The 20938-nt window shown below is 34.0% G+C and overlaps 3 protein-coding genes and 2 long non-coding RNA genes across 7 annotated transcripts; 2 read left to right on the top strand and 3 right to left on the bottom strand.

Moving 5' to 3' along the window:
- Positions 1-192: 192 nt before the first annotated feature.
- On the top strand, positions 193-2380 carry LOC142228159 (coiled-coil domain-containing protein 12). The gene is made up of 2 exons (XM_075298501.1): positions 193-405; positions 1913-2380. Exons 1-2 carry the CDS (start codon positions 278-280, stop codon positions 2238-2240), a joined length of 456 nt encoding a protein of 151 aa, XP_075154616.1. The 5' UTR covers positions 193-277; the 3' UTR covers positions 2241-2380.
- Positions 440-645, bottom strand: LOC142228165 (uncharacterized). The gene is made up of 2 exons (XR_012720086.1): positions 505-645; positions 440-469 (listed from the first exon to the last, which is right to left on the bottom strand). It is a non-coding gene; the product is annotated as an uncharacterized LOC142228165 (long non-coding RNA).
- On the bottom strand, positions 2195-5143 carry Sas-6 (Spindle assembly abnormal 6). 3 transcript variants are annotated; one of them, XM_075298484.1, is made up of 5 exons: positions 4814-5143; positions 4016-4363; positions 3429-3724; positions 2671-3212; positions 2195-2435 (listed from the first exon to the last, which is right to left on the bottom strand). In XM_075298484.1, exons 1-5 carry the CDS (start codon positions 4955-4957, stop codon positions 2386-2388), a joined length of 1380 nt encoding a protein of 459 aa, XP_075154599.1. In that variant the 5' UTR covers positions 4958-5143; the 3' UTR covers positions 2195-2385. The 3 variants fall into 3 exon arrangements, with proteins under 3 accessions (XP_075154599.1, XP_075154592.1, XP_075154605.1); XM_075298477.1 differs by having other exon boundaries at positions 3429-3727; positions 4814-5123; XM_075298490.1 differs by having other exon boundaries at positions 2356-2591; positions 3429-3727; positions 4814-5129.
- Positions 5144-7155: 2012 nt separating this feature from the next.
- Positions 7156-8290, top strand: LOC142228128 (uncharacterized). The gene is made up of 2 exons (XR_012720075.1): positions 7156-7614; positions 7711-8290. It is a non-coding gene; the product is annotated as an uncharacterized LOC142228128 (long non-coding RNA).
- An 8477-nt stretch (positions 8291-16767) lies between these two features.
- Positions 16768-18739, bottom strand: mod (modulo). Its single transcript, XM_075298446.1, has 4 exons — positions 18537-18739; positions 18093-18224; positions 17257-18030; positions 16768-17205 (listed from the first exon to the last, which is right to left on the bottom strand). Exons 1-4 carry the CDS (start codon positions 18643-18645, stop codon positions 16922-16924), a joined length of 1299 nt encoding a protein of 432 aa, XP_075154561.1. The 5' UTR covers positions 18646-18739; the 3' UTR covers positions 16768-16921.
- Positions 18740-20938: the final 2199 nt, after the last annotated feature.

The raw sequence follows: 20938 nt of genomic DNA, 5'->3' as shown, positions 1-20938 counted from the left end.
ACGCGATTGTCTCAAAAATTTCTCATGACTATTACCGTGATCCCTTGAAAAATTATTGAAGTTTAGCATTTTTCAAACGTTTGCGTTTATTGGGTAGATTCTCTTGTCGCCACACATTTGAAGGGTTGCCATGTAATTCTTTCTCTGAAGTTGTGGCTGCCAAAGAAGATTAAAATTGCTTATTTTATTGTAAATTATTGATAGGGTTACTTTGGTATTGTATATTTGACGCTTAGATTTATTGAAGACCCCAATGATATAAAACCTTAGACTGACTATGTCTGAAAATGATTTATTGGGAAAACTAACTGAAGAATCACTAAAAAGAAAGGAACGACTGAAGCAATTGAAGGAAAAAGCTAACAAACACGGTAATGATCCCGACAGCCATGATAATGCAGCAAAGTAAGTTCCCTGTTTACTCAAACAAAGTATACAATGTTGAAAATACAGAATTTATTCTATCATTCTTTATTTCATTTTTTAATTGTTCATATGTTATACTAAGCCGACAAGGCACATAATTAAAGTACAACATGTCCTAAAGCCTAGGCAAAGAAATACAAATTTAATTTAACTATAATAATAATAAATATAATCATAGTTATTAAAGTAACTATTAAGATTGTTGAAAATTTGTTTGAATTAAAACAGAAATACAAAGAGTCTTGTATAGAAGTGTTCGTCCTAAACAACACCAATAAACGATAACCTTAGACAGAATTAGGAACAAAAACATTAAACATTTTCAAGCGAAAAGCATTATTTGATTGATAAAAGTCAATTGGAACGAGTATTCCACTTCTAATGACCTTATAAAAGAAAGCGAGGTTGATACAATCAACAAAACTGGAAACTGGTATGCCTAGCTAATGGAATTAAATGCCTTAGTCAAATCGAGTGAGACGTGAGCACTTACTGCGGTTGAAGTTACCACGAATATTGAAGTTAATCAAATTAAATGCCTTGGTCAAATCGAGTGAGACGAGAGCACTTATCCTACTGCGGTTGAAGCTATCACGAATAGAGTCCGTCAAAAGCAAAGATTTCGTAATATGTCCATTACGAAATGATACTTACCAATCCTCTGACTAAACCGAACCAGAATTTGGTCCTTAATCAAGCATTCACATACCTTAGACAATATGGGAGGTATCGAGATTGGTCTCAAGTCTCCCGGTCCACATACAGTATTACCCTTAGAAATTGGAACAACTCTAGTTATTTTCCACGCGGTCGGACAAATCGATGTAGTCAAATAGAGTTAATTAGATTTAAGGCAACATCGGAGATATTTGGAAGAATTGTCCATAGAAATTCCTATCTACTCCGACAGATTTTGATATAATCCTCTTCAAAACAACATATAGTTCATCATTTTCCGATGCAGTTAAATGAGAACCTTTCATCATGGAAAGCAAGTTGATTAAAGTCAATAGTATCGTCCGAAAACCGCACATTACCCACAAATAATGGTACCCAGGCAAATCCCTTAATGACTGGTCAAATAGAACATATTGATCTTTCATACACTCATCACCAACGTACCTAACGTTCTTCTTATCATTTTCCTGCGTTTTACTTCTTAAATATAAATTAATTGTTGGGGCATGACTGCGTAAGCTATGACATAGGATCCCAAACCAAGGAAGAGTCAAACAAGAAGTTCCCAAGGTCGGTTAATATATGTAAATCACAAAGATAGGAAGTCAAAACCAGCTAGAGTGAAACAAGAAGTTCACCAAGGTGGGTTAATATACCCGAACATATTTATCTTTAGTTTTACCATCTGACGACTATTAGATTGTATCTTATGAAGGCGACTCTTAGGATTCGTTGTATTGTACCTATATATTAGAATCTGATTTAAAATTCTCTTCCTACTTATTGTTTATGCGTTATGTTTTTACAGACCAGTTTTTCGAAGTTACAAACCACAGAATGTAAGCACTGTCGGTGAAATCATACCCAAGAAACCTACAGGTGATATAGAGGAAGCTGTCGGTGACCAGCTAAATTTGCTGAAGCAGTCTATGGCATTGGATGACATTGACATGACAAATTTAGCACCTAGAAAACCAGATTGGGATTTGAAGCGCGATGTTGGCAAAAAAATGGCAATATTAGAAAGAAGAACACAGAAAGCCATAGCCGAGTTAATAAGAGAGCGACTGAAAAAAAACCAAGAGGGACATGAAATATTTCAAGCAGTCAATATTGCTACAGCGCATGCGCGATAGTAGCATTATATCTTCCGTACAATTTTAAAACTGCGAATACATTTATTTAAAATAGACCAATCAATTACAATAAGAAAATATTTTATAATAAATAATTGAACGTACAATTAAATAATAAATTCAAAATGACGCCATACAAACCATTTTATTGTTTTTGTCCAGGGGGGATCAATTTTAACATTAAAGATTTAATTTCTGAAAGAAAATAAGTTACTTTATATTTAGTGAACTATTGGAGCCTTTAAATTAATTTTTGTTTAGATTGTTGCCCTTTGCTTTTATGAGCATTATAGGTCGATTGGCGTTACTACGTTTAGAAATTCTGTGATTTATCAAAACTATCTGGAAAACCTACCGATTGCAAGCAAGATCTTATTAAGAATTTGTAAAAAAATAAGAACAATCGATAAAATATAAATTATGTACTTACGATCTGAATACTTTGTTTCCAATAATGCAGCGCATTTTCTAATTGAGTCCAGCTCTTTTGGAATTACATTCCTTAAATCGTTCACTGTTTGCTTAAGAAATGCGATCTGCTCATCTCGTTGCTGTATTAAAGTCTCCTTGTCTCTAATCGCCTTTTCCTGTTGTAGTGCAACTTCCGTACGCCAACTTAATATATTTTTCATTTTACATAGATCTTGGGAATGTTTCAGAATGATTTTGTTGGCTTTTGAAATTTCATCAGTTGCAATTTCCAGTGCCTGTCGTTTCCCGTGACTGATCTTTTTTTCCGCTTCCAATTCGGCTATCAGCTCGGCTTTGCCTTTTTCACATTTGTTTAACTGCTCTTTCAACTCACTTATTTCCTTACGAAGATCTTGCAAATGCATATCGTGTTTACGCTCAATGTTTTTTAAGGTCGATAACTCATTGCAAAGTTTATCATTTGATTCTTTAATATTTGATAGCTTTACTTTTAACGAATTTACTTCTTCGTTTAATTTTTCGTTGCGTTTTTGTTCGTGTCTAAGATAATTAGAAACGATGAGAATTTTTTAACTAGATGGGTTAATTTAAACATACAACTTCATATTTTGTAAATTTTGGATTGTATTTCTATTTTTTGTCCCTTGGAGTTGGTTTTGAATTTTTGGAAAACAAACATACTGCAATTGGGGGTTGCAGTGCTTGGACAAGAAGGGACATCGGTATGTAAGGGTTTGATTCAAATGGCTTACTTACGATTTTTCTATCTGTATAACGTTTTTTTCCGCTTTTAATGTATCGATTTGGATTTGAAGATTTTTGGCACATAATCGGCTTCTTTCATTGTCTTGTTGTCTAAGTTCCCTAGCGGATCTTAACGTTTCTTTTAGTTTCAATATTTCTTCAGAATGTTTCTGCTCTATATTCTTTATATTTTCCGAAAAAGTTTTTCTCAATTTATTTGCTTCTGTTTCCAAATTGTCTATTCTCTCATTGCGAATATGTACTTCTTTTTGTAGTTGCCGGTTGTTTTCCTCCGCAAGTAACAAAGTCTTCTGAAAAAAAGAAACAAGAAAAAAAAGAAATAAAAAGAAAAACTGGAATTATCACATTTAATAAAACAAGGAAAGTCTAAAATTGGGCGGGCCGGCCCTGAGCGTTATTGCCAAATTGTCATGTGGCTACCTCGTCTCCTTTTGGGAGTTGCACTAACTTATAATATCATGTTCCACAAAGTGGTACAGGATATAAAAATCTAAAAAGTTTTCTTAAAATTTTAAAATTTTGTTTATTGTCATGTATTTATATTACCTTTTTGGTTTTAATTATCTTTAGATACATACCTGTAGTCTGTCCGTTATGTTATTCAAGTAAAACAACACAACGTTTAATGGGGCAATGCGACAGGGTAAGCTCAAATGAACAAGGTTTTTGAACGATCGAGTTTCCACAAATTGTAGTTGGAAACTTTCCTTTTCAGAACATTCCAGGGAACCACTAATGTGCAATTCAACCAAACATATATTTAATTTACCAGCATGGCATTCGTTTAGCAAATGCATGAGGTTATGTACAAATCCGGAAAACGATACATGTAAAGATTGGTCTTGCTTCAATTGCTGAAAAGAGCTACTATCAACCGTTGTTATATACATTTTTCTTTGGTCACATTTTTCAGTTAAACGCAATTGCTGTAAGTACAACACAAAACACGAATCAATGATGATTTGGATTCTAAACATTAAAAACAATCTAAGGATAAAATTTTACATAATATACATTGATCTATTTATTTTACAGATCTCTTTATAAATCCAAAGTTAATAAAAGAGTAGTTTGTTAAGACTGTCAAGCATGGAGATGTCACTATGGCAAATCCAAAGTAAAAACGTGGACTCCAGCGATAGGCGCAATGAGATATCTTGAGTATCTTCAGTCATTGGCTTTCCTGTGGACACTCCATTAAGTAAAGGGAATCTCATGTGGTATATGAGAAAATCTTTATTATTATTTCGAGTTTCAGAATAAAAAATAATCTACATAAACCTAGCATGAAGTCTTGAGCTGCTCTTAAACCGAGTGGCAGAATCAAATTGTTAAAATTTTCTAGTCAATACAATTTTCCGCGCCATCATACTTACAATAATATCCTGAAACTCAATCTTTTGACCGTGAACTACACAACATTTCTGTGTGCTAAGAGAGTTTAAAAAACGAAAATTAACTAATATTTCGCCAGAATATATGCTTGTCCCATTATTCAAATCATATTCGTCGCCCGACATTTTAAAATAACTGGGACATCTATATAGTCATAAACAATTTATTCCTCTTCAGTGTTGCCAGGTAATTTTTGAACTTTCCACCATAATATAGAGAAAAACACCCCTAAATTCAATTAAATTTCAGACAATACAATAAATTGTTATAAACTCTTTGGCTATATGTAGGAACTTGTGTTGACGTCCCGTATATCTTTTTCTTCAAACTCATACCAGAATTGTTGCACTTTATAAAATATTTTTTAGCTCTAAGATCAGTCCAAACGCGAAAAATCCTGTAAATTAATGGTTGAGTGGGGAGAGCGAACCACTAGCTTGGCATCACTGATCGACTTTAACATGACGTTTAGTACCAGGGTACACTTATTAAAGAAAACCCTCGTTTAGCAGACATACCATGAGACATACGTACGTGTAAGTTACAATAGGTATGTTCGCGCACGCTTACAGGATTCAATTCTTAGTGTCATTTCACGCATTTTTGTCTCGTAACCAATACCAAAATCATTAAATGAATACAAAATCTTTGTAGCTTCTCAGCAAAAATGTATAAGTGCATTTATTTACGTCTGGAGCTGCCCTGACAGCATTTCAAAGTTCCATTTCGTCCTCATCGCTACCACAGATTCGTAAGTGACACTACAACAATCGCCAACTGTGATGGGGAAAGCGTATCAAAAAGTAAGAAATGTACGTGAAAGTTACAAGAACTATTCTATATGTTGTGAATCACCAAGCGCAACTAGCTTATTATAATTTATTTAACCCTTCGTTGCATGATTTAATTTGAGCAAGGATAAACATTTTTTGGTATGTTAGAGTTGTTGTAAAGGGTGATTTGTTAAGAGCTTGATAACTTTTTTTTTTAAAAAACGCATAAAATTTGCAAAATCTCATCGGTTCTTTATTTGAAACGTTAGATTGGTCCATGACATTTACTTTTTGAAGATAATTTCATTTAAATGTTGACCGCGGCTGCGTCTTAGGTGGTCCATTCGGACAGTCCAATTTTGGGCAACTTTTTCGAGCATTTCGGCCGGAATAGCCCGAATTTCTTCGGAAATGTTGTCTTCCAAAGCTGGAATAGTTGCTGGCTTATTTCTGTAGACTTTAGACTTGACGTAGCCCCACAAAAAATAGTCTAAAGGCGTCAAATCGCATGATCTTGGTGGCCAACTTACCGGTCCATTTCTTGAGATGAATTGTTCTCCGAAGTTTTCCCTCAAAATGGCCATAGAATCGCGAGCTGTGTGGCATGTAGCGCCATCTTGTTGAAACCACATGTCAACCAAGCTCAGTTCTTCCATTTTTGGCAACAAAAAGTTTGTTAGCATCGAACGATAGCGATCGCCATTCACCGTAACGTTGCGTCCAACAGCATCTTTGAAAAAATACGGTCCAATGATTCCACCAGCGTACAAACCACACCAAACAGTGCATTTTTCGGGATGCATGGGCAGTTCTTGAACGGCTTCTGGTTGCTCTTCACTCCAAATGCGGCAATTTTGCTTATTTACGTAGCCATTCAACCAGAAATGAGCCTCATCGCTGAACAAAATTTGTCGATAAAAAAGCGGATTTTCTGCCAACTTTTCTAGGGCCCATTCACTGAAAATTCGACGTTGTGGCAGATCGTAAGTCTATTCATGATGAAATGTCAAAGCATACTGAGCATCTTTCTCTTTGACACCATGTCTGAAATCCCACGTGATCTGTCAAATACTAATGCATGAAAATCCTAACCTCAAAAGAATCACCCTTTATATGGGGTTATGATACCGTAAACCAATTTTTGTTCGATTCTGATCACTGGAGCAAAAGTTACGTAACATTGCATATATGCAATTTCATGCAGATAATCAATTTCTTTAGTCCACGTTGTTATCTCTATATATTACAGGTAGTGGAGAAAAGTGATCAGATCAAACATGTCTTAAGTGAAAAATTTTATTGCTGGATGGGGAAAATGGAACATTTTTACTAAAAAAATTTGTTTTATCGCCAAACATAAAATGTTTGCCAAAATCAGATAGCATAGTTGCGTCAAACATGTTACGTGTTCCCCATCGAAAACTAACACTTTACTTCTGAAACATGTTTGAGGTGATCATATTCCTTCTCGGGATGCAATATTAAAAGTCAAACTCTTGAGATTCTAAATAATTTCTGCCTTTTTTGATGCACAGAGTTCCCCAGTTTTGCATTTGGGAAGTGAACTTGGAGAACGCAATCCCATAGATGCGAGACCGTTTGGCGGGCTTCGCCAAACTGTTCCACGTGTAACAGTGCAATGGTCGAAGGGGCGACGAAACTTCTAGGGGGTGACCCAAATAAGAAAAAGACTGGAGGACTACCATGCTTAAAGAAAAGAGGAACAGAAACGTCATAGCAATCATTACCGGATACCTAGAATTGGCACATCTGTGCCGAGTAAGAGCAGCGGATGATTGTGTATGCAGACGTATTTTGACGAAAAAGAGACTTTGGAACTCTGTTTAAGTTCAAATGCTACGCTTTTACAATATAAAGAAACCGCCATATCTTATATGAATCGGTATGATGGAACAAATAAGTTGGAATCTACCACAAGCTGAAAACTGATTTTGATATATGCCAGCTTATATGATACACTGAAACCTGGACCCTCGTTTTTACTTAGGGTAGGTATAATGGCGAACCAAAACTTCATTTTCACTTAGACATTTCAGTTAATTATGATACCACAATATTAACCTTCTGTTTATCATTGAGTGCAGTTCGATTCAATATTAAGCTCTATGGCCGAGTTCGAACGGTCTTTCACCATGAGGAAGCTTTTAAACACCTAAAATTGTCACCAACATATTGACAGGGGATAGACCACCCCCAAAAGAAAAATTTGAACCCATTCAACCAATATATTACGATGATATACGTGTAACAATTACAACCCAGAAGCTTGTATGTTATACGATTCTTCAACGATGTAGGCCAATGATCAACTCTAATCTTCTTCTACGACCTCGATTTATATCAAACTCGGTGTTTAAATCTCCATCATCATCGAAATGCTCGGTTTTGTATTCATATTCGTCGCTAAGTGTCCTAGTAGTAAGAAGAACTGATTGAATGCATGATATTGCACATATGCAATTATATGGCATATATGCAATGACAGTTCATATCGGTTCAAACGCATGAAATTGCAGATATGATATCATTCATTGTAGAGCTCTTGTAAATATAATTTGTATTATAAAACTATATAAGTAGCGTTTAGAATAAACTTTTCATTTTATATTAACATTTAAAAAAAAAATTAAGAAAGTTTCATAATATTAAAACAAATAAGTTAAATTTTTCGAGGTACTCAATATGCTTATTTTAATTTCGCTTTATCAAATATAATCTACGGCTTCCAAAATGTGCATAACAAAAAAAATTATGGTAAAATATGTAAAAGAATAGGAGCTAGACAGGCAAGAAACTAACATTGCATATATGCAATGTCATGCAACGAAGGGTTAAATAAAAACAAAAATGAAGTGCTGTGATTGTAAAATTGGTTGTATAACTAATGTCATTACCATTCGGATAACTAAAAATTGATTTTATAATGGGTAATTTTCCGCCGCCGAATAGACAAATCTATATCGTGTCAGCAAAAATAAAACAGTTTACATTCACTTATGTTGGGTATACACTGAACAAATTTTATTGATAATAAATATAGTGTTACGGTCCAATCTATTATACATTGGTATCATCTAACAGTGTTTCACTCATTATCTTCTTTTGTATCTATTTGCAACAATGTAAAAATAACTCTCACTCTTACTCTCAATTCTCATCTATTTATATGCTTGCATCTTTTCGTTAACATACACATACACACATGTACATATATAAATGCTTTAACATATCTAGTTCTAAGCTTTGTATTGAGTAAATAAAAGACACTCTGCATTTTGAAGTAAAGAAGAACGCATCGTCGTTTCTCATTTGATTAGTACACCACAATTAATGGCGACGAGGATAAAAGAGTAAAACTTAATAAGTTAATAAATTAAATAATTTAACAAATAAAACAAAACAAACAGTAAAAAAAAGAAATGCCTGCCAAGATGGATGAAGCAAATCAAAGTTTTGCCGCTAGTCAAATTGCTGTGTTTCAAACATCGAATGTGACGGAATTTAATCCTAATGTGGAGTCATGGAATGTATGGAAAGAACGTTTGGACATACATTTTTGTGAAATAAGTTGCACGGATGACAATGTGAAGAAGTCGATTTTATTAAAATCAATTGGTGCCGTGGCTTATAAAATGTTACACAGTTTGTGTAGTCCGGATGCTCCTGTAACCAAGCGGTATGATGAATTGTGCATTATATTGGATACCCACTACACACCACCAACTATTGTGTTCAGTGAAAGGAAAAAGTTCCATGTATCAACAAAACACGACAGTGAGACCGTGGCTGAGTGGTATGCCCGTGTTAAGACATTAGCTCTTAATTGTAAATTTGGTGCAAATTTGGAAGCCTTCGTTCTAAATCAATTTGTGATGGGTTTGCCAAATTTCATTTTCGAACGACTGTGTGAAGAGGACGAAAGTCTAACGGTGCAAGTGGCGTTGAGGAAGGCAATGATTTTAGAGACGAAGAACATGACAAAGGAGGCAGAGAGGGAACAAAGTTCAGTGAACCTTGTTCAAAAGCAAAAATTAAACTTCAAACATAACGGCAATGGCGGTAGTAGCAGAGGATATGGCAGCAGTGGTAGCAGAGGTAGTGGTGGCAGCAACAACAGAGGCAGTGGTAACAATAATAACAGAAGCAGTAATTTTAACAGCAACAGAGGCAATGGTCATAACAACAGAGGTGATGTGGAGAAGAAGTCTGCTTGTTTACATTGTGGCTGGAAAAATCATAACTCCCAATCTTGTAGATACAAGGATAGTAAATGTCATGCTTGTGGGAGAATTGGTCATCTGGCTTCTGTGTGTCATAACAGAAAGAGAAGTGTCAATTTTGTTAATAATAATTTTGATAATTCTAATGATGATGATGCTAATGATGATTTATTTAATTATTCAATTTTCAGTGTGGCTGAGCGCAATTCTAGTGATGTGTATTCTCTTCAGATTGTCATTGATGGTGTTGAGCTTTGTGCTGTGTGTGATACTGGGGCTCCTTGTACATTAATGCCCGTTTCTTTTTATAAGGAGAACAACATTAAGAAAACATGTAGCATACAACGGTTCAAAATAAATAGGAAAAGGATCCTACATTTCTGTGGAAAGTGATAATAGCGTAGCACGCATGTCTATCCGGCCTACTTGCTCGTCGGTGGTGTGGGATCTTGCCATTTCACTCGCCTGAATCGCTACCATAAAATTTTAATGAATAATTGCTGCGTGCTCATAAAGACGAAAACGATTGTTTTCCAAAAAAAAAAACAGTAACAGAAGAAAGAAAGTATAATTGAAACAGATATTCAGGAACAGATTGCTATGCGGCTGAGATGATATTTAGCCACCAATTGCCCACCCATCCTGTCTACCTAGTATCCAAACGAAATTCAATTGATAGACCCACGATACCACCCCTCTTCTACATTCCGGCTGGAAGAAATCAAACTAAGTTCTGGATCTAGTGCATTGTGACAATGAATCCACTTTTATTAAACAAAAACCCACAATGAATTTTCATTACGATGGCTTAGATTCAATGATTCATAATTATTTTCATTTTCAGCGCAAATACAGTTCAACGTCTTATTCTAAATTAACATAGAAATAAAATTCAGAATTTACTGTCTAAAAATCTTATATATACTAATATCCGAAAACAGCAATGAATAAAGTAGAAAAAAAAATAAATTAGTCGGCTATTAATTTCGCCTTCAATACTTGATTAGATAAAGTGATAGTTCATGTAAATAATTAAATGAGTTACTAGCAATTGCCCTAGTAATAGAATTCAGTTGTAATTGATCATATAATTAATCGACATTAGGCATAAAAGAGAAATCGAATTACGTTCAATGAAGAGTTTAAGTTAGAAATTTACAATTGGCTTTTGGTTAAACGAAAATGGAATGTCTCATACATGTGGACAAAAAAAAAACATCAGCTGATTCACTGTAGATCATTGATCTCATTAAACGCATAAATGATATTTGGGCAACAGTCTCCCGCAATTGAATTGGAGAAGTTAATTGAGTTCAAGTGACATGAATTTTCAAATTTAATCTTTATACATGTGAACAGATATGTTGTTTGCAATACCAAAAGTAATCTTCAAAATCGCGACAATGTTTTCCAATGGTGTTTCAAAGTTCTATGGTGACATACGACACAGTTGTAGACTCTATATGTTGGCATGGGTACTGTTAGCACAAATGCACATTTCAACAATGGCTTTAAAACTGTATAAACAAAATTGGGGATCTGACCACTCATGCCATCATTTCCAAACTAGGCTAACTACAACTATTTCGTATGCACTCTAACCAAAGAGCCATCTATCTCGTTTTTCTGAGATTGAAAGCAATCCTGTCATTAAAACGGAAATCAATATATAAGATTGATATTAAATTTAAATTACAGACAGGAAATATGCATTTCAATTTCAGAAATTAAATTAAAATGAATTTAATTATATTTTGGACAAACGTCTCTCCGAACTATAACGGTTCTCTGTTATATTCAGTGAGAGCATGTCTCATATGCAATAGTGAGAAATTAAAATAAACCACTTACTTGTTAGCTCAGGTCCATCGATGAAAGGCCTTTCAAGACGAATGGATTTTGATGTTGCTAGTGAGGGTTTAACATATTTATGTATGCACATGTCATGATGTTGATTTGTATGATATTTACGTGTGTGTGTATATTCAAATTCACTTAATTATCTTTCATATGCATTGCCACAACGAAACCAATGTTCTTTGTCAGTAATGTTTATATCAAATTGCATTAAATTATCTAATTATATTCCACTCAGAGCAAAAATCGCTTTTTTTTTTTTTTTTTTTTTGAAAATAAAAAAAACACTTCACTTTTATGCCTTTATGTTCGATAATGTTAAGGAAAATTATTTTCTATTTAGTACTACACTAGTTATAGCGAACCATGACGAAATTCAAATATATACAATTCTCGGAATTTCCACCAATTAATTTGCGGGAACAATCAAATGCATCTGGTGATCTCTACTCGAGCCAACACTGGACAAATTCAACGGAGTACAGATCAACTTATTCCTCCGGAGAAAAATTGTTTAAGTGTTAGAGGAGATCACTTAGAAAACACAGGCCCTGGCAAAATACACCTCCGAAATCTCCCCTTTTCCAATTCTCAGGCACGAGATCTCCGCCGACCAAACTCCACCGGCGAGTGAACTTTACGGACTGACTAAATTGAAACATAGAAGGCTACGTTGGCGAGAGTCAAATCTGGTTGGGCAGTCTCCAAAGCTGAGGACAAATAAGAAAAACAATGTCACAACCCAAAATTTATAAGAGAGACGTGGATCAATCTTACCATGAATTCTCTATGAGATTGGTAGATAATTTTGTAGAATGCAATAAGTTTGCAAGATTCTCTCCACCCCGTGCGTGAAAAAATGATTTACCGCCTATAAACTGAATATTGTAAGAATAAAGCGAACACTTGTGAATGCGCATTTAAACTTACTCCAAATATTATAGATTGATGTAATAGCAAAATAATAGGAAATATTTACGGACTTATAAATTTGTTCACGTAATTTTATGCGAACCTAAATAATAATTTTACCACAAAATTCCAAAAAACAAAATAATAAAATAAAAAAACGGCCAAATTCAGGCTTCACTATATAACACGGTGTTACTTGGAGGAAACTCAGGGTAGAAAAAAACATGTCGCAGCATTCCTCTACGCTTTTAAACCCCCTAAACTTTCCAGAATTACACCAACACTACAAAATTCCAATCCAAACATGGCTGCCAAAATTGAGTATAATCTCACAGCAAAATGAAAATGTATTTATTACCCTGACGCTTTATGCACTTCTTCGCCCTGTACTAAAGTTCAAATCCACGGAAAAAAAAAATAAAATCACTGTTACTGCAATAATGAACACAAGAAAAAATTAAATAAATAAAAAAAATGAAATTGGTTTGTGACGGGTTTCGAACCTGGACATTCGGATTCGCAGCCGGATGTCATACCATTGTGCTGTCGACCAATGACTTCCACAAGCAGATATAGGCAAATGTGAATATCCCTCTCTTACACCTCATAATATCTCTCTCACACTTCATAATTGGTTTTGTTGTCTTACGGTCAAATACAGCAATGAGAAAAACAATATAATATACAAATACTCATATTAATATGCCATTGAAAAACGGATACGGAAAAAAATACCAACACATCTACAAGCGCCTCTACAAACACTTCGTCAATGTAAGGTACCATATGTAGACTACAGTGGTGACAAATTGAAGCTGGTAGGAGAGTATGATGCGTCGGTGACATTTCAAGGTAAAACGAAAAAAGTTGTTGTTGTTGTTGTAGATTCGAAAAATCCACCCTTGCTTGGACGTTCGTTTTTGCGATCATTTAATTTTGAATTGCTGCAAGTAAATAGTATTGATTCAAAGAATTCTTATACGGCGATCGTTGAACAAATTAAAAATGAATTTGCTGAAGTTTTTCAAGATAAGTTGGGCGAGTATAACGTCAACAAAATTTCTTTAAAAATTGCTGAGGACGCAGTTCCTGTTTTTTGTAAACCAAGACCTTTACCGTTGGCATGGAAAGGCAAAGTTGAAGAGAAATTGAGAGATTTGATTAATGCTGGTGTTCTGGAACCTGTTGATAATTCCGATTGGGGAACTCCATTAGTTCCAATTCTAAAGCCAAACGGAGATTTGAGAATATGTGGTGATTACAAAGTCACTTTAAACAAATTTTTATTGGATTTCAAATATCCTTTACCCAGAATTGATGAGATTTTCGCATCATTGCAGGGTGGTGAAATTTTCACTAAACTTGATTTATCTAACGCTTATAATCAACTTGTTTTGGATGATGATTCTCAATTTTTATGTGCGTGGAGTACACATATTGGTACTTTGAAAGTAAAGAGGTTGCCATTTGGAGTTAAAACGGCTGCGGCCATATTTCAAAAAACAATGGAAAATTTACTTCGTGATATTCCGAATGTGGTTGTTTACCAAGATGACATTACTGTCACTGGAAGGAACATGCAAGAACATGTCAGAACTTTGAAGAGAGTTCTTCGAAAATTACAAACTTCAGGTTTGAAATTAAATATTAAAAAATCAGTTTTTTTCCAATCCGAAATTTCCTATTTGGGATTTAATATTGATAAACATGGATTGCGTAAAAATAATGATCGGATTTCATCAATAATTTCATGTCCCATTCCCAGAAATATTTCTGAGGTACGAGCTTTTGTTGGCATGGCGAATTATTATTCAAAATTTATAAATGATTTTTCAAAAATTATGTCTCCACTTTATAACTTATTGAGCAAAGATGTACCGTATGCTTGGTCGGACGAATGTCAAAAGTCATTTGAAGATATCAAGAAGTCAGTTACTTCAGATCAAGTTTTGGTTCATTTTAATCCTGACTTGCCAATCATTCTAACTACTGATGCTTCGAATAATGCAATAGCTGGAATTCTATCACACCAATTTTCTGATTCAACAAAACCAATTGCTTTTGTTTCACGTGCTTTAACGAAAAGCGAGAAAAATTACAGTACCCTTGAGAAGGAAGCCTTATCTATTGTGTTTTGTGTTACAAAACTAAGGCAATATTTACTTGGAAATCATTTTACATTAAAAACGGACCATCGTCCTTTATTGGCTATTTTTGGTGGCAACAAAGGTTTACCTCTCATGGCATCAGCAAGAATGCAACGTTGGGCGTTAATCCTTTCTGGATTTAATTATTCCATAGAATATGTGAAAGGAATCCAAAATGAAGCTGATAGCATTTCGAGAATGCCCCAAGCAGAGATTCATTGTAATTACATTGAGAATTCTTACATAAATTTTATTGAACAAAATGAACGTGAATTTAAAATCAACTTTAAAGATATTTCTCGTGAAACAAGGCGTGATCCAATTTTGTCCAGAGTTTCAGAATGTATATCTGGTGGAACTTTACAAAATTTGAGAGGTGATAACTTCACAACATATAGAGAAAAATACACTCAATTAACTGTTGAGTATGGTTGTGTTTTATGGGGTTATCGGACAATAATTCCCGAGAAACTTAGAAACAATGTTCTAAATGAACTTCATCGTTCTCATTTGGGAATAGTCAAAACTAAGGCACTTGCCAGGTCATATATTTGGTGGCCTGGTATCGATAAAGATATTGAGAATTTAATTAAAAATTGTCTACCCTGTCAAAAACTTCAGCCTAGTCCTGAAAAGAGTTCATTACTGCCGTGGATACCAAATGATTCGGTTTGGAGTCGGATTCACATTGATTTTGCTGGGCCAATCAAAAATTTCTACTTTTTAATCATTATTGACTCTTTTTCAAAATTTGTTGAAGTCTTCAAAACTAAAGATATGACAACATCGTTTACTGTTTCGAAGTTGCGAGAACTGTTTTCACGTTATGGTCTTGTGGATACGCTGGTCAGCGACAACGGCTCGCAATTCACTTCGCACGATTTTCAACAATTTTTATCTTTGAATGGAATTAAACACATATTAACTGCGCCTGGACATCCATCAACCAATGGACAAGCAGAAAATTTTGTTAAAACATTCAAAAAATCAATGTATGCAAATTTGGATCAAAATAAGGATGCAAATATTGATCAAATTTTATGTCGTTTCTTGATGGATTATCGTAATATGACACATTGTAGCACGGGTGAATGTCCAGCAAAAATTTTCTTTGGGAGAAAACTAAAAACCAGATTTAGTCTTCTCAAACCACCAACCACTAAAGAAAAAATTATTAATGCACAAATGCAAAATATAAGATACCATAAAGGTCATCGAAGTATCCAGTTTAGTGAAGGTCAGAAGGTTATGGTACGTGATTATCGTAATCCTAATAAATCCAGTTGGACTCAAGCAACTATAAAACAACAACTTGGACCTCAATCGTATTCGTGCATTTTATCACACAACAACTATATTATTAAACGTCATCTAGATCAAATTAGAGGACAACAAAAACAACAACAACTCATCGAAACTGATTTTTCTTCAGCACCCCCCACAGCAAGCAACTGTTCTTCTGGTGTAGCACAACAAGTAGAAAATACGGAATCACACACTAGAAGAGAACTCAGACCACGAGAGGGAGGAAGAGTAGTAAAGAAACCGAATTCTGATAGTAACAGCAACATAAACTTTAATTAGAAAATTTGAAATTTTATTAACAATTTTGTTACTATTATTTACACTCAGTTGTTATATATCTATATTTTTGTATTCATTTTGTTAAAATGTTACAAACAACTTTAGGAGGAGCATATAGTGTTACGGTCCAATCTATTATACATTGGTATCATCTAACAGTGTTTCACTCATTATCTTCTTTTGTATCTATTTGCAACAATGTAAAAATAACTCTCACTCTTACTCTCAATTCTCATCTATTTATATGCTTGCATCTTTTCGTTAACATACACATACACACATGTACATATATAAATGCTTTAACATATCTAGTTCTAAGCTTTGTATTGAGTAAATAAAAGACACTCTGCATTTTGAAGTAAAGAAGAACGCATCGTCGTTTCTCATTTGATTAGTACACCACAATAAAAAAATAAAATCGTAAACTTATAACACAATACAACATACACATAATGTATCTATGTTAAATTGTGCAGAAATGTCGTCTATTTCCAGCTATATATTTTTTTATAATACGTATATTATTTAAAATAAATGGTGGTATATTCCTCTAGGGCTTAATTGCTAAACTTAAGTCATTCGTTTTTAGTACGTTTGTGGTTTATTTCTATATCATTACTTTTTCGGGATGGGCGTTTTTTCCCCTGATTCTGCTTAAATTTCAACACTTTATTTTTCTTGAAAGAATAGGGTTCTAGAAATATCATTTGGCCCTTCAACAAGGATTCGTTTTGCAAAAATGATTTGCAATAGCCATCAGAGTCCTTGAAATGAATGATAGCGAACCCCTTTTTAAGAATAACAGAAGATATATCCCCAGATTTTGAAAAGTGATTTCTTAAATCTTCTTCGTTGACATCTGGAATGAAAATTGGTCATTAAAAAAGGCCAAAAAATATTTATTATGTACCTCTTGCGATATTGATAATGAATATAGATGTTTTAGGTTTCTCCGGATTATAAGCTACGACTTCCAAAGCGATATCCTCTACCGTTTTTCCGTTTAGTTCGAAAGCCTTCTCAACGGCACTAGGACTTTTAAATGTTATGAAGGCCAAACAATTTTTTCTGCAAATCACATCCATTGATTCTATTTCACCACATTTCTTAAATATTGATTCAATTTTTTTTCCTTCGATGTGTTCCAAATGTTGGTTATTTCTCAACATAACAGTGAGAGTGGGATCGCGTTTTGCCATTTGCTCCGCAGCGTCTACACTGCTTTCAAATACGCCTATTGTGTTCCCATTCAACACAGAGTTGTGAAGAGCAAGCGCATCCGCAACCATCTCTTTCGTTGAAAACGTCACGAAGGCATAAGTAATAGAATTCTTTATTATGACACGTACATTCTCAACATCCCCACAAGAACTGAAATGTAACTTCAATTGCTCTTCCGTCGTACCCCGTTTTAAAAATTTTACATATACACTGCGATCACGGCTTTCGTTTGCACTTGCTTTCTCATTGGCCTTTTTTATTTTCTTTGCATTATTTTGTTTCATGGTAACTACAATTGGAGAGCCCTTAATGAGTTTTTTGTTTGCCGATAACGCTAAAGTCGTTGCATTGGCATTCTTAAAGGAAATATTCGCCGTGCTGTCTACGAGACCTTCTTGAATATGGACTGTATCAATGGGTCCATATTCAGCGAAGACTTCTACAATGTCTATTACTTTACATTCTGGAATTTAAGTAAGACAAATTCTTGAACATATCTAAATCTATCAAGAAAAGCTTACTCACTTTTGGGCAGTTTATTAATGTGCAAAATGCGATCATAGGGAATGTCATCACATATTGGCCCCGTTGCAACTTTTGAAGGTATGGTCGGTTCGTCCTTTCCAATACATGACTCGGTAGGTGCATCTTGGTCATCTGTTGTGAAAAGAACCAATATTACATAGTTAAACATATTCTTACACGTTGACTTTTACAATATACTCCTTTTTAATTGAATTTTTTTGATATTTAAGTTGTCACCTATTCAGGTGAGACTACTTGGCCAGATTCCCTCAACTATGAGGAACCAAAACGCCATAACCAATTATTTAGGATAATCGTTTTTCATTCGAAAATATATTTTTTTTTTCATTCAATTGACTTTTTAATCAAGTCAAAAATATATCGAATCACATACGATTTTGATAACTACTGATGGGTAACAGTCACAAAAGTGACATATCTCACCTTCATGCACGGATGGCGTCTGTGTTGACTCCGTCGCTTCGGATTTATTTAATTGTTTATCAGTCTTTTTGATTTGTTTAACTTTATTCTTTCTCATTTTGTTAACCATTTGTATATATTGGTTCCTTTAATTTACAATATTCAGCACGTGTAAAGTTCTAATTTGAAAACCGAATACAATAGACGACGGCGTGTCTCCATAGGGCTTAGTTAGTTACAAACGTAATGTGATGTAAAGCCTAATGCTCTTTACAGATTATCAGTTATTCCGGACGACAGTGCTCGTGTCGTATTGTAATATTTATGTACACAAAGAATGTAAACAAACCTACTAAACGTAAACAAAGCCTTTGACAAGATGAATGTCGATATTAGTCACCTGGTTGCATGACTTTACCTCTTTAATATGCCTTGTACATATCCCATATATTGTGCACACTATAAGTTAAGTCCGAAGGCATAATAATAAAATATATGGGATATGTTCACACACATTTACCGATTATTTAGTCATCGTCGACAAGTCGTATCGACCCGACACACTGTAAGATTCTTTACAAACACCGATATTCCGTCCGGAATAACTGATAGTCTGTAAAGCGCATAAAGCCTAGTACTAAGATCACGTTTTCGCACGAAAAACTGTTATACTCCATATAAAAAACGTTAAGCCTAGTACTAAGATCACGTTTTCGAACGAAAAACTGTTATACTCCATATAAAAAACGTTAGCGCGGAATAAATGCGAAATCTTTGTTTTAAGCTTTTTAAAGCACATATTTATACAATCCCGGACTTTTCGCAAAATAGGCAGGCATATTATTTCGCATAAATAAGTTAACATCCCTGCGTTTGAGACCCTATTTACGGAGATAAATGAAGATATTCCCAATAAACACAGGATGAGCGTTTTTAAAATGCAACAACTTTTCAGTTTGAGGGTAAATATAATTTTCAACATAAATTCAACTTGACTTGAAATAGCTCATCTTCAATACATCTTCAAATTGTTTGCGAATTACTTCCAATTTGCAAAAATGTTGACGAAATCTTTGAAAAGGTGTTGAAGATAATATGAGAAAACTTTGACAAAACACTACCCTAAAATGCAACGAAAAAACCATGTGGTTTTCAATACTTATTTGAGCAACGAAGTTCGTGGTCAATTGCAAGAAATAAAAAAATGAAAAATTTTAGACAAATAACCAAATAGTTTATTAAAATAGGTAAGTGAAAATAAAAAATGAAATAAAACTTTAAGGAAGTCACTAAATGTATATCTCTTTGCAGAAAACTAAAATTATGGATTCTACGTACTTGAAAACATTAAAAAGCTGACCGATGAAAAAATGGTGGAAATTGACTGGAACTGGTTCAAATAGTTTATAATAATTGGTACGTCAATATGAAAAATTAAATCAACACTTTAAGGCCGGTACTCTGTTCGGTTTTCGCGTTGAAACTCCATACAAAACCAAAAAATGCGAAAAATTTGCGAAATTTTTTCCATTTGTGATACTTTGTTTTTTCGTGTTGAAAAACTGATGTTTATAGCACGGCGCCATTTGCAATGTGAATTAAGAAATAATTTATTTATTAAAAACTATTTGTGCGGGTTTATAAATCAAACACGGACCATATTTTTGTTCCGAAACTATACAAAGGATCAAAGGAATAGCAGATCAATTGCCCAAGGCAAAATAAAATGTTATTTTGTAAAAACAAGCAACACCACCAACTTAATCCAATATCGCTCCCTGTAAAATAGCGCTCCAAGTTACCTAAAAAAACTCCGCTTTCTATGTGCGAAATAATGGTTTCCATAAAATTTTTCGCAAGGATGAACATAGTACCGGCCTTTAGAGAAGTCACTAAATTTAAATCTCTTTGCGGAAAACTAAAATCTTTGGATGCTACATTCCTGCAAACATTAAGAAGCTGACCAATGAAAAATAAGTGGCTTATCGACAAGAAAAAGTTTCCAGAAACATTACAAGTGCAACCAATTAAAATTGTTAAAAACAACAAAATGTTGAAATCAACAACTTCTGGATGAAAATGTGCATCACATCGTCAGTTTAATTCATATGCTATTATCAGTTTAAAATGGATATTTTTTGAATTCCTTCTGCTGGAAATCAATTCTAACACGCGGTCCAGTACGTTCCTAATTTCAAATTGCCCGCATGCTAATAAATTTTAATGCTGTTTTATGACACCAAAAGAAAGGAAAACGAATTATCAATGCAAAAGTGTTTACTAATAACGTTTAAGATATTTGAAGTTTTTTTTTTTTGTTTTTTCTTATTTGTTGATATGTTTCATAAGATTATTATTTATCAATTGGTATTGTAGTGCATTATTATTTTTTTTATTTTGATGAAAATGAATAAATTATACAA

This window comes from Haematobia irritans, chromosome 1 (genome assembly GCF_050003625.1).
Source record: "Haematobia irritans isolate KBUSLIRL chromosome 1, ASM5000362v1, whole genome shotgun sequence".
Classification (NCBI taxonomy): Eukaryota; Metazoa; Arthropoda; class Insecta; order Diptera; family Muscidae; genus Haematobia; species Haematobia irritans.
Note: the sequence above shows the minus strand (reverse complement) of the source record. Positions and strands in the feature narration are given on the sequence as shown.

Coding starts and splice junctions, on each gene's coding strand:
- LOC142228159 (XM_075298501.1), top strand. CDS start 278: ATGTCTGAAAATGATTTATTGGGAAAACTAACTGAAGAATCACTAAAA. Junction 406..1,912: donor AGCCATGATAATGCAGCAAA/GTAAGTTCCCTG, acceptor ATGTTTTTACAG/ACCAGTTTTTCGAAGTTACA.
- Sas-6 (XM_075298477.1), bottom strand. CDS start 4,957: ATGTCGGGCGACGAATATGATTTGAATAATGGGACAAGCATATATTCT. Junction 4,364..4,813: donor TTGAGTTTCAGGATATTATT/GTAAGTATGATG, acceptor TTGTACTTACAG/CAATTGCGTTTAACTGAAAA. Junction 3,728..4,015: donor ACATAACGGACAGACTACAG/GTATGTATCTAA, acceptor TCTTTTTTTCAG/AAGACTTTGTTACTTGCGGA.
- mod (XM_075298446.1), bottom strand. CDS start 18,645: ATGGTTAACAAAATGAGAAAGAATAAAGTTAAACAAATCAAAAAGACT. Junction 18,225..18,536: donor GACGCCATCCGTGCATGAAG/GTGAGATATGTC, acceptor TTTTCACAACAG/ATGACCAAGATGCACCTACC. Junction 18,031..18,092: donor CATTAATAAACTGCCCAAAA/GTGAGTAAGCTT, acceptor CTTAAATTCCAG/AATGTAAAGTAATAGACATT.